Consider the following 13,555-nt stretch of genomic DNA (forward strand, 5'->3'; position numbering starts at 1 on the left):
GTCATGTAAAGTAGTGAGAGCTGGATTAGAAATTGCACAAATACATTAAAAGCACATTAAAAGGCATAAGAAGGGTTGATGGTGGCTACAGCAGGATGTGAACTCGCACTGTGCTAGCTGCTTTGCAGTGAAGTGCCAGTGCCCCCAGCCTTACCTTTCCCCTCCACCTGCCCCTCCTGCACAGCGGGGGCAAAACCACCCCACTTAGTCTGCTCCGTAATAATTGGTTCAGCTGTCTGTAGCCACACAGGCACCCACAGCATGTTTGGAGCTGCAGAGGAACCGTGGCACTTGGAGAAAGAGCTGCTTCATTTTTACACCAAAAGCATTCTGTGCACTAGTGATCATACTGTCATCCTTCAGTAAACTGGCCATCAACTACAAAGTGCAACTGCAAGGAAAATTAAGTTAAAAAAATAGATTAAACATCTGATACTTACAAAAAAAAGCAAGCCTTCAGTTCAAATAACTGATTTTATTGTTTTTAAACAGTGAGTTTATTTACTGCCTAATCATTAAATCCCTGACAAATAAGCAGTTCTACTAATTTAAATGTTTGCATAAATAGAGATAGCTTGTCTTTTAGTATAGTCAAGACTGCGTGAAATACTACCTGCACAGAAAAATCATCAGTGCAACATCATAACACAGACATGTTTTTAGGATGAAACAACCTCTCAAAAATATCAATACACTTCTTTTTCTCTGAGAAACTGAGGCGGTGCTTCTTTCAAATGAAGCTCCTTTTCTGTTACTAATATAGACCTGATTTTTAAAGCATCAATACTCTTTTAAATAGCAATTGATTGTACTTCTACATTCAAGATACAGCACACTTGTTTTTTCAGTAAATCTCAGTTTAAGACAGTCTATATTTAAATAATCTATATATTACATATAAAAATACACATCTCTACCATAAATGAGGTCTTATCTTCTTCTAAATGGCCAAGCCTTTTGGCCAGCTGCCCTCACTGCAGGTCTTACTCATCTTAAGCTCCAACATATTCATCAAGCAAATTCTGTCACCATCTACTCAGAGAAGTATTTCCTCAACATTCACTCCTAGAACACAACTAAAATGCAACTCAAAAGATCTATGTATAACTTTTCAAATGAGTGTTCAAAAAGTGCACCTTAGAATTTGATGATTGAGAAATTCTTAACCCTTAACAATCAAGCCAGAACTATAAATTTAACTTCCTTGCTACGTCTTAAGAGTTCTGTCCATCTCCAAGTCAGCTTGCTTAATTTAATTTCCAGCCCTTACATTACCAGATGACTAGGGAATAGCTTATGTTGATCAATTTGTATTTCCAGTGCAAACACACCTGTTGATTTTCATGTGCTGTGACAGCACACAGATATACTGAAGGGCTGAATGTTCTAATATTAGACATCAACAGGTGAATTTCCCACTGTGCCATATTCAGATGCACATTTCACAATAGCAGTGCTAAATTTGTTTCCTCAAGGGTAAGCCTATCCTTAACACTTAAGAGCACACAGCGCAACACAGTTAAAGATGTTAATCAAAGAGGAGTTATAAAACATTGCTCAAATTTATGCACTGTTCAATTTACCTTAAATTCCCTTAGTCATAAAGAAAAGCCATTACCTCATTAGCTGGCAAACACGCTGTGTCTAAGAGCATGGTCACAAGATGAACACGCATTCACCCATTTCTTTCAACCTGGGCAGGAGCTTCCTAGCTCTGTTTGCAAGACAGTGTCCTCTTACTGTTAAATTCTTAAATTAATAAATTAAGGCTATTAATATGCATAGACTAAGGGCTACCATGGAGATACGAAGTCCTGCAAAGAGACCTCACCAGCTTCCAGAATGTTTAGCGGACCTGAGCCTTTTTGTATCAAGCCAGACAGATATGCCAATATTTATAAATGTTAATCCTTTCTGCTCCAAAGCTTCTATCTATATCTATATTAAGAAAAAAAAAAAAAAGGGAAGGAAAAAGAAAAATCATTAAAGAGGTAAGTTACCTCACTGTCCTCACAGTCATGTAAAGCATGAAATCATCAATTTCTTCATAAAAAAGAAGGCAAAAATGCTCTCTTAGCTACTGGAATAAGAAGCACCTGAATATAATCTTGGTGAAACAAGCCAAGGTAAACCCCAGAGTAATACTGTGGGGGGAAAAAAAAATAAAAATAGCAGCTACCTAAGTCAACTGTGCATGTAACTAATTAACTAACACTATTATCTCCAAGATCTATAAAATAGCCTGATGTCAGCTATCTAAAAGCCTTCACAGGAACAGTGGAAATTTAAAAATTCAGAATTTTCAAGAAGTAACTTTTCTCTGGATAAGCAAGCTAGCACAAGGACTAGCACATAGCACTTGGGCTTAGTTTTGCAGCCTTTGTGTCCAACATCTGTCACTTTTGGTAAAGAGGTGCACAGATCAAGGCAGCGAGACCGAATATTGCATCTATGGATAATTTTTCTTCTATGCTGCAAAACATTAATTTTAACGATAAAAATAGGCATGATAAAGAAATACTTGCCACTGCCTCAGAGTCAACACCTTAATGAGATATTTCAGAACAGATGAAGGGAATAAAGATTTATTTGTGCGAGCATTCAAACATGTTCAGGTGAAAAAAAGATTGTATCTGAATTTCACAAGCTTCACAAATATCTGCTACTAAAACTGAACAATCAATAGGGTTCAGAATTTGCATTGGCACAATTTAAAACTGAAAATATGAAAGAGCTCATTCTTCAGGAAAACAATTTAAATTTAAAGCTTCAAGAAGCCAGGTGTATGAAATTTAAAACAACCATTATTAGAAAGCCAAGCTCAGAATATAGATAAAAAGAATGAAATACTGGAGAAACAGAATAAAATTATGTCTGTACTGAGGTACGAATAGAAGATTCCATAGAACAGGATTAACTCTTTCAATGGCAAATACTTCACATACAAAAATCAAACCAAGATTCACTCATCACATAATTCAAATTTTACATGTAATAAAGGCAAGGCAATACTCAGTTATAGCCTGTCAAATATTTACCCCACTAACATTATCTACAAAAGCACTTTACCATTTTGTACACAGTGATTCCTTATGCACGTTGAAAGGCTTTCTGTTAAAAAAGACATTATATACATATCTGTACACAATTCCAACAACCATGCTCCATCTCCCAATGGAATTCTTAAAGCAAGATACCTGAGGTTTCTCAATATCTTCAATTTCTCTATCACAAACCTAGATATACATTTCAGATTTTACAAAAGGACACCTCCCTGGAATATGTGCATTATCATTTTAAAAAATTATAGCTTTAAGGAGCTGAAAAAGACTGCCTCCACCAAAAATACTTAGTTTCCACTCTTGCACAGTTAGGAATGTTCTTCCACCAAAGGACTTTCCAGAGACTGAAAGGCAGAACAACATTAGAGTGCGTGCCTTCAACGCAGACACTGTGGGATCTCTGTTGTCTTAGAAAAGTCAGGAAGAGTATGTCAGTAGGATGAAGAACTTCCTCCAGCTAGTGAATATCTGAAAAGGAAAATAAATAGTTATTGTTGCGACTTTCAGAAAGGCATTCTACAACAAGCAGCAACGAGAAGTTATTCCATTTTAGGCTGCTGAAGTTCCAACTTTTTCCTTGCACAATAACACTCACCTCTGCTACCACTCTTTAAAGAAAGAGCCATAGAGGTGAACAACACGTGAAATACACCCTGTTAGAGTATCACTGCTTTCCTAACAAACAGCAGCAACCTGTGTTTAAGTGTGTTACTGAGCAGTATGTAATGATGTAAGAACTCTGTACAGTGGGGCAACATTCAGTGATTCCAACTTTCCTACTTCACAAGTTTACACCATAATCTTTCCAAAATATTACTGAGACAGGAAACCTGAATTTCTTGACCTGAGCAGATTCTTAAGTCATTCAAGGAAAGAAGTACACATTTTAATCACATTAAGTTTTCAGTAAACTTTATCAAGCATCCAAGATCAAAATTGGAGGGAGTAGGTAACTGGATTCACTCAAGTTACTGGGCAGCCTGAGGGTCCCAATTAATTCATTCAGACAAACTTGCAAAATCCACCTCTAACCAATCATAAGGGGAATGAAAATGTTATTAAGAAATGTTGTTGAAAACATATTTTCAGGAATTAGCCAGCAAATTGAGAGGCTGTTATAAATGGAAAAATGAACAACTTAATAATGTAACACAGTGTATTTCCAGTAGCATTCAAACAAGAAGGAACTATCTTTTCAGAATTTGACTAGCTCCAAAAATAGCTTTATCCACAAGGAAAACCTACTAAGCTATGGAATGGTTCAAATTCATTTTTAGTCAGGTATCATGCCACTCATTTCTTTCACTCCCTTGCTGGAAGGAGTGCTAGCCATGATCCCAATACTAGCTGACTATCCTCCCTGAAGAGACAGTTCACCCAGATGTGACCCATCAACAAATAATCTGTGTGATTAATTCCTTATCTCCTTCAAAAAGAACAAAATGTCTGCCTCCACTGTTCAAAGACATTATAACCAAGAAAAACAGTAACAGTCCAAGGAAGCAGAAGAGAAGGAAAACAATATTCTAAATAGGTATATAAAGGGTTCTGATATCTTTCTCTTAGGACAAAAATGATGACTGTTGCTGTCAGTAAGATCACCATCAGCATCCCCAAAAGTGCCCATGTCTGGGCACTACCTCCACATGGTCATTTTCAGCTTCAATTGCAGCATCAACTCTTTGAGGTTCTCCGTTCCAGGAATGTCCTGATTTCTATCAATCTGGGATTGATAGAAATATGACACTGAAATATTGAGCTGATGAAAGACTGAATTCAATTTTGGAACCCCTGATGGAAACAAACTGAGATGGAAGCTCAACTCTTTTAAGTCTGCCAGGATCAACTGAGACAGGACAGGACATCTGCCATTAGGAGTAACTTTTCAGCACTAGAGAATGCTGACTGGGCTTCAAGAAACAAGCACGATTGCTTTGCAGATTTCTTGGCATTGTTTTTACTGAATGATAAAATATCAGCCTGGCAACACTCTGCTTTAACTTCAGAGGTGGTATCAAGGTATGGTTACAGACAGTGTAAAAGAGACACCTGCTCAGGATGATCTTTCTCAACGTAGTAGTACACGATTAATCACTGCCATGAGTTTTTTCAAGTACCAAGCAATCCAACCTGGATGGTGTAAGATTCACAACAGTTATGGGCTCCTGGATTCCAGGTTGCATTTAAAGCCTCTTCAGGGAGCAATTCCGAAATTTATACCTGTCATATTTTCTTGTGTAGTATTTAAGAGAATAGAAAATTGAGTGTTTGGTAAGAATATATTCCTAACTGAGGCAATTAGAAAATCTCATATGAAAGGAAATTTGGCCTTTTGAAATAAGACAAAATGTTGGTTTTGGAGACGCCACCAGAAGGCCATTACATACTGCCTTTAATGAATGAACAAGGAACCACTGACTCCGTGACTGAAAGAAACAGAGACCAACTGGACAGTCAATTTATTCAAGTGGGTAAAAGGAACTAGAGCACTCTCTGCAACATACAGCCAAACACTAAGAAAGCCTGTGCATCCCTTATGTGAACTGCAAAGGGAAAAGGCTGTCCAGTCTCATTTGACACACAATATGCCCACCAACAGGATGAATGTACATATGTGCTATATCACCTGAAGCTAGAAATTAGAAGTACTGATACTTCTTGAACAAACAGCAAGCACAAGTGGTTTTCTTCTCTATTAGAAACAGAATTAATTCTTCCAGTCTCACACAAGTCAAATATTTGTGGAATCAAACCCATAATGAAGTAGTTTCATTACCTCTGAAGCCTCTGCACAAGGTGTGACACCATGTTATCTGCAATGCCTGGACAAGCCTCTTCAGCTAAATAAACAGCCTTTCTCAGTTCTTCTATGGAATCTGTGTTACCGCCGCACACTTCACTTTTCTCTTTCAACTGGAAGAAAACCAGGAAGAAATATATTAATAAGATATTCATAAATATTCCTATTTACAATACAATGCAGAAGCTTGTTTGGAAGCAACCATCAGGGTTCACAATGTCAGGATCTGACTTTCATCATACATCCTCACATACTGAAGACTTTTTTTTAACTCGAAGTTAGTCTTTGTACTACTTCTCAGGAGGTCATTCATCTTCACAAGTCTTCAATCTTCACACATCCTTTTCAGCATGCTCACAGTCAAAAATTATGAGAAAGTATCCCAAGATATTTACCTGTAGCTGTTTGGCTTCAAGATGTGCTTCTTATACTTACTTTATTATACATACTTGCACACCTATAGCTTATACACACTCTGCAGAAGTTTTATCAACTTTTTGACATAATCACATCTTCCTACATTTGTCTTTCCCTTCATATGTTCTTTTTTAGATTTACTTTTAAGCATTTGAGAAAAAATATAAAATATAACATAAAGTAAGAAAACAAAATACAGTCTTCAGCACTGAAATTCAAAAGAAGTTCTTGCTGATCTGGTCCACACCCATATCTTGGAACTTAAAATTTGTAATTGATGGCTATATAAAGCAGTGTCAAAAACAAAATGCTGTAATCCAAACACACACCTTTTTCATGTTCACTACTTTAGGCTAGCATGGTTGATGTTACTACCATCCATAGGAAGTATTGTTAGAAGTAAAACACAGATTCAGAAGCAGACACATGTGAAAGCAAAGGGCAGAACTAAAACTTAACACATCAAGTTCAAAATTGGTTGTAGCAACCTTAGGTGTCATTCATTATATTTTTCATTTTTTTTTCAGAGACATAAATCTTGCAATTGTTAAGTTTTAAAGCAATAACTTACCTCTGCAAATAAAGGGGATATAACTGTAGACAGACATTGGGACAGGGGCCTCTTTGGGATATCCTTTTCCTTTAAAGAAAACAAGTATCCTCATTATATTCCAATTAAAGACAAAATATAGTTCCAGCATACTACCCTTTATGAAAAATCTTTTTCCATATATATGTATATAAAAGGCTGAACTAAAATTTGAGGCTGCACCACATCAAAGACATGCAAGCTCAAAATCAGAAGAGGAAGAAAACCGACAATCGTACTTAGCACGTACTAACTCACAGACATGCTGATATTTACTTGGTTCCTCCCATATGATACAATGTTTTTCTTATATTTGTCCAGACACAGGCACATTCTATTCTTTGCTATGTTGTAGTCTTTTTCCCTAAAACACCAAAATGTCTTCCCCAAAACTGGTTTTAGTTTACCATACAGAAGGAAGATTTTAAAAATACAATATTGCCTTGTCTTCCTCCAGTGGTAATATTACACAAACTAGAGAAATATTAAGGTACGTATTTTGTCAGCTACAGAAAGAGGGCACGTTTACAGAATACCCAAACTTCAAGACTTACTCAAAACATTTTGTGAAAGGCAAGTGTAGCACTCACATTTTTAGCAAAAGTTTTGAAAGTTTTGCAATTTAAATGCTTCTAAAGGCATAAAATAAAAATCACCCCACCACCAATCTCCTTGTTTTATAAAGTCAATACTTCGAGCACCTTGTTTCTTTGCAACTCCAAAGGCTGGGCTGCCCCATTCTCTAGATTCTTGGGGTCTTTTTCTCTTATTGTAAAGATCCACTCTTCTGAATCACTCCCACCTGAAGCCTGACCATCTGCTTCACTTCAAGGGAAGGAAAAAAAAGAAATACATAGATTTTATTACCTACACCTTACTGTTGATGCTCATTCAATATACATGCTAAACATAAAAACTACAGTCAAGACCAAGATCAGATTCTATTGTGCCAGCCACTAAGTATAAAGACAAGCATGAAAAGTAATGTAGTTTATCTTCTGGGTAAATTAAAAAAAAATTAAACAAAGATTCTTCATTAAATGTAAGGAAGTGAGGTTGTAAATTTTCCAAGTTCCATTAACAAATAACATAAAGTGTTTTATCGCTATCTGAAAACTGGCTTTAGCAGAGTACCTCAAATCATTAGGGAAAGGGGGGGAGAGGAGTGTAGGAATTAAAATAGAAAATTAATTGACTTTTTCTGCTTAGAAAAATAGCTAAGACACTAGCTTGGAATACCTTTGTGGAAGACCATTCATCCCCAGCCAGTTAGCAAGGTAAATTTTCCATTTTAAAAAAATTGGCTTAAAAATACAGATACAGCGTGACTTTAATAAACTGCATTACCATCAATCAAACTTTTGCCTCACTGTTTGTGGATGGCACAGGAATTTTTTCTATAACTCCTGCTAAGTTAAAAGAACAAAAATATTTATGCTAACGCTAATCAATCACTGCAACACATTTCTCCTCTCACTACTATAAATATCATTCCTACATTAATTTCTTTCTGATCTGTGAATTAGGCATGATTTGCAAGAAAATCACCAACAGAAAGGGCACCTAGTAGCCACTGTATAAAAAGCATTTAGTGCAGCCTACCAAGTCAAAAACCATGTGACCAGGGTAAGAAAATTCTCCAAGATTTCTGCTTGAAGTCATATGGAACGTCTGTCTGTCACTGAAAGAGGTGGGTCTACCTTCCTTATATACATTAGCTCCAGTAACTTGATCCAACAGAAGAAATATTTATTGATTTGAAAAATTAGTATTCCAGTATGCCAAATCAACTCACCCTTTAATCACATCTAATGCAAGGACTGCTGTGAAAGCAGAGGAGGGGAATCCAGGCTTAGACAGAATGATAAATTATCTCATAAGCCCTCAATAACAAGTCTATTATACTACTCTCCTATACCAGGCTATCAAAATTGGTCTGATACTCCACAGGAACCATGAACTGTAATCTCAAAGTTCTGTTAATAACTGATGTGAGAACAGTTTTAGGACTAGTAACTAACCTTCCAAATTAGCCTTTGTTTGTGGCTCAGACTGTGGTCACTGAAAGGCATGAAGTCACTAATAATGTAAACAAATACAAAGCTGTAATGTCACCCAAGAAAAGAACAGCCTGATGTTTGCCATTAGCATGTGTCCTGGAATTTCAGAGAATAGTTATGTTTTCTTTATTATGAGGAATTTAATGCATTTGTGAATAAACTGTAGCAGCCTCTTCACTTGATTTTCATTCCTACAGTGCTATTTGGCTTTGAAGTATGAGACCTTCTGCTTGCACAGCTGCTCGCCTTATGTCTAGGAAGGGCCCTAGACCCTACATAAAACAGAAGGTAGTATAGAATATGGGCCAGAAGAATTGTTCTCAGTGACTGTTACTTGCACGAAATCCCTTGCAATACTGAAATTAAGATTTTGTTAGTTCACCAGGGCTGCTAAGCTGAAAAGCTGAAAATAACAGAACACAGGAATGTATGTGCTAAAAATAACTACTTGGCTCCTGTATTTACAAAGGATATTTTACAGACTCATCAAACTTACGTATCTGAGTCATCAGAACTGGAGTCATCGTGACTTTGTTCAGATTTCCATCTCTTGTGCCTATCAATGAGGTCAGTCAGATAAGAAGTTTTCTTTGAGTTTCGTAAAATGAATTTGTGTTTTAAGAGCTCTTTTGCAGTAGGTCTCTTTAAAAAAAAGGAAGAGAGGGGTTTTTTTAATGCATTTGAGAGTGTTAAGTAACTCACTATAGAAATGCAAAGAAATCCAGACTTCAGTCTTGATAAAAATGAGATTTTAAATACATAATCTAAAAAAAAAACCATGTCACATATGTTACACCACATTAGAAAAGCTGAAATTACATGAATTACTCATGTAATCCATGTAAACCAGTCAAGTTCTCTATTATACACTGATAAATAGATGAAACTCACAAAGCTTGGGTCCTTGTTTAAGCAGGCCTCAACAAATTCTTTGAGGGATTTACTGAAGTTTCCTTCCAGCGTTGGTGGATTGTTCTTAGGAATGAGGAACAAAACCTTCATTGGATGTAATTCTGAATGAGGTGGTTCTCCTTTTGCAAGTTCTATGGCTGTTATGCCTAATGACCAGATATCTGCCTGTAAGAAATAATGCTTTTAAGATTAGGATGGAGAAAGAGAAGAAACACTGTTGGTTTGCTATCCTAGTTTAACCCAGCATCACACAAGTGCTTGCTCACACTGTCCCCCAGCTGGATGGGAGCAAGGGAGGAAGAGAATTTGAAGGCTGAAGGTGAGAATACTTGTGGGTTATGAACAGCTTAACAACTGAAATAAAAGAACAATAATAATAAACGGTAATGAAAAAGAAAATAAAGAGAAATAAAGCCCAAGAAAGGCAAGTGAACGGAAATAAGCACTCACCACCAAGTGACAGATGCTCATCCAGTCCCTGAGCAGTGGACCCCACCCCACTTTCCCCCTAGTTTTATTACTCAGCACGATGCCATATGCCAGGGGCTATCCCTTTGGTCAGCTGCCACCAGCTGTCCCAGCTGTGTCCCCTCCCAACTCTTTATGCACCACTAGCCTGCTCACCGGTGAGGTGAAAAGCAGAAGAGGCCTTGAAGTGTGCAAGCACTGCTCAACAACAGCTAAAACATCCCTATGTTACCAATACTGTTTCCAGCACAAATGCAAAACACAGTCCCATACCAGCCACTGTGAAGAAAATTAAATCCACCCCAGTCAAAACCAACATATTTGTAAAGGTAGATTTTTAAACTTTACTGTAAATAATTTCATATGTAAATTGGGTTTTTTATCACAGTCTATGTGGCTAACCACATAAAATAAACAGCTTCTCGGTTGTGTTCACTCTACAGCATAAAACAGTTCTAATAATAGAGTTTTAAAACTTTTTGAAATCAATACTTTTGCACCAGCAGTTATAACTGATCTTGAAACACAGATATTTTCAAAAAGTAATGGTAGAGTTTTTATAAACTAGCATTCTATCTATCATAGTCAAGCACACTATGTAAGTACGGGGCAAGTCTCAAATATTTACATACAGGAAAACATTATAGCTTGCAAAAGATTTTTCCTTAACATGCATTAGCTAGTATAACCATCAGAAATTTCATACATTAATGAATGCTGTCTCCCTCAATACAAATCCTATTGCAAATCTGCCTGAAGCAATGTGAAGTAATTCATTATAATTCTCTATGTTCAGCTGAAATCACACCCCGAAAGTCAAGAGAATGGATGAATAAACCCACCAAAAAGGTGAAAGAATAACAATTAAAAATTTTTATGTTTTTCTTTTTTTCTGTTTCTCTTTAAGTGAAAGCAGAGCAAAGACTTATTCTCAGGAAAACAGGAAAGATCTGATGTGAACTGTCTGGTTTTACTCCCAAATAGACCATTTGGAACTTTGCTATGTTGTAAACAGTAGAGATTTCATTTAACACTGCTGTCCTTACTAAGTATCCCCCAAGTCCACTTGTGTCTGCCCTGTTGATATGCATGGTTACCTTTGACTAACTCATACAGGACCACGAGCTGTAATGATAGCTGCAGTGTACACATCCACTCCACCATCACAGACACAAGGCCTGACTCAAAGCAATCTCCTCCTTCCTTGTTCAGACAGTATTCTCCTGTTAAGAGCTTAGTTACTTAATTTTGCAAGTAAGTATGAAAAAAAAAATTAGACTCAATTAGCATACCAGTGAATTTATGAAATGACATTTTGTTAGCACATGTTACAGAACAGTTACTGAGCACAAAGGATTACATAAGCATATGAGCCCTGAGTTTCATTTATCTTAATAAGTGCATTGTCAGCTAAGTTCCCCTCAAGTATAATTGCGAGTAACTTCCCTCTAGCAGAAAAGCTTTCCTTGGTTATGAAAGAAAAATGTCACCTGGGAAGATGAGTCTTAAATGTTAACTACTGAGCATTATTATTTCCAACTTATTCAGAATTTCAGTTTCTTAAGAGGAAAGTGTGAAAGCCAGATAAACGGATAAATTTTCTTCTGCCAGACTTTCAGTCACAGGTGGAGCATGTGTATTTAAGTATAAACATCAAATTTACACGTGTATGAGTGCATAGATATCCACTCGCACATACACATATGTATATAAATACTTCCTTTTTTCCCTCTTATAATTCTCTATTGCCAGTGACCTTCCTCCACAAAAATGAATGAAAAATTTCACCAGCTATGGCTGCACACTGAATTCTTTGAAGTCCAAGATGGGTTTTGGAAGCCCGTTCCTGTTAAAACATCAAAAATAACTCCTCCAGATTCCTCCGGAACCATATCCTCTCCTTTCACAGACAAAAAAGGATCTCAAAACACTAAGCAGCAACCACAAAACAGTAAGCAGCAATCACAGGTGTCTCCTGTGATTAGGTGATTTCTAGGATGCTCTTGGCTGTGACAATGGAATTCCAGAAAAAGCACAAATCAGTCCTCCAAATGGAGAGGGATATGACCTTCAGAAGTGATGCCACTATATCGGCAATAAGTTTTACCACATGTTACGATTTTACAGTTTCAAGTCTCGAATAAAAACTCTTCTTCAAGTTCAAATAACAGTCAGCAAGTCACTGGTGACTACTGTGTACTGCAGTACTGCCATGAGCCTCTCCTCTTCTAATGACTAAAATTCAGTCTGACTTTGAAGCTCTCATAAGTCAAAGAAAACAGGCTATGTGCAAGAGAAAACCATCTTAAAATTATATATCTATTTTTCTATTACAAGTTACATAGTAGAAAGGGCAGAGAACTAGATAGGGGAAAACTGAAGCAGCTAAGAAAACCTGCTTTCAGATGAAGAAAGGAATCAAAACAGGAAGAACTACTGCCAAAAACCAGAGCACTGCCGAGGTTTTATTGGGAACCTCTTGCACTTGGGAAATAGGAGGATTCAACAGGGCCAAGAACAAAATGGAAACATAGCAGCTACGTAATGGAAACACAGCAGCTACATAATGGAACTTGCTTGCACCTCTCCGAGGTGATGATATGAAGAGGGTGGTCCTGCTTAACACAAGAATGGCCAGCTTATGGAAGGAGAACGAGATTAGCTTTGGATGTATGTGTTCTCATGCATGCATAAAGCTATCCTAAAATAAACAGGCCTTTTCAAGTTTTTATAGCACAGCAAACTATTGTATGTGCAATTTAGTCTGTTCTCTAAGTGCCAGAACGTGCACAGATGAATATAAATATCTCTAGTTCATTGAAAATGTGAGCCGTGGCTTTTTAGAAAACTCATCAAGTATCCAAGACCTTATTATGTCCCTGTGGCACTGCAGACCAAAACAAACAGAATGCAAAGCGTGAGGACTGAATCACGCTTTGTGCAACTGATGATCGTTCCCAAGAGCCAAACCTCAAGAGAAAAAAACAAAACAAACCCAAAACAAAAGCCTCCACCACCCAAAAAAGAAGTTTACTAAACCTTTAAGTTGGGAATTTAGGGTTGAACTTCTACTAGCTCTGCAGAGCTCTGCTTGTTATTTTTAAATAGCCTCTCTACAGAAAGATACCAAATTAGGGATGTAAGCAATACTACAGACTAGGCCAGAGTCAGTCTTGGTGAGTTACTCACATGTACAAGGGTGGAAAGAAACACGCCAAACTGTCTTGTTGCGGGATGAGCTCAGGGA

At 37.0% G+C, this 13,555-nt stretch overlaps 1 protein-coding gene across 1 annotated transcript in view; it reads right to left on the minus strand.

Moving 5' to 3' along the window:
- Nucleotides 1–1,679: 1,679 nt before the first annotated feature.
- The window catches only part of STK24 (serine/threonine kinase 24), a 55,490-nt gene continuing 43,614 nt past the window's right edge, over nt 1,680–13,555 (minus strand). The window contains exons 6-11 of the mRNA XM_027880340.1: nt 9,820–10,005; nt 9,425–9,570; nt 7,570–7,693; nt 6,851–6,919; nt 5,839–5,975; nt 1,680–3,530 (exon numbers count right to left, since the gene is read on the minus strand). Of these exons, the coding sequence (XP_027736141.1) occupies nt 3,494–3,530; nt 5,839–5,975; nt 6,851–6,919; nt 7,570–7,693; nt 9,425–9,570; nt 9,820–10,005 (699 nt within the window). The 3' untranslated portion in view covers nt 1,680–3,493. The remainder of the gene's footprint in view (nt 3,531–5,838; nt 5,976–6,850; nt 6,920–7,569; nt 7,694–9,424; nt 9,571–9,819; nt 10,006–13,555) is intronic.

The sequence above is a fragment of the Empidonax traillii genome, unplaced genomic scaffold (genome assembly GCF_003031625.1).
Source record: "Empidonax traillii isolate 1590-97213 ecotype Southwest subspecies unplaced genomic scaffold, ASM303162v1 scaffold68:size1967880, whole genome shotgun sequence".
Taxonomy (NCBI): Eukaryota; Metazoa; Chordata; class Aves; order Passeriformes; family Tyrannidae; genus Empidonax; species Empidonax traillii.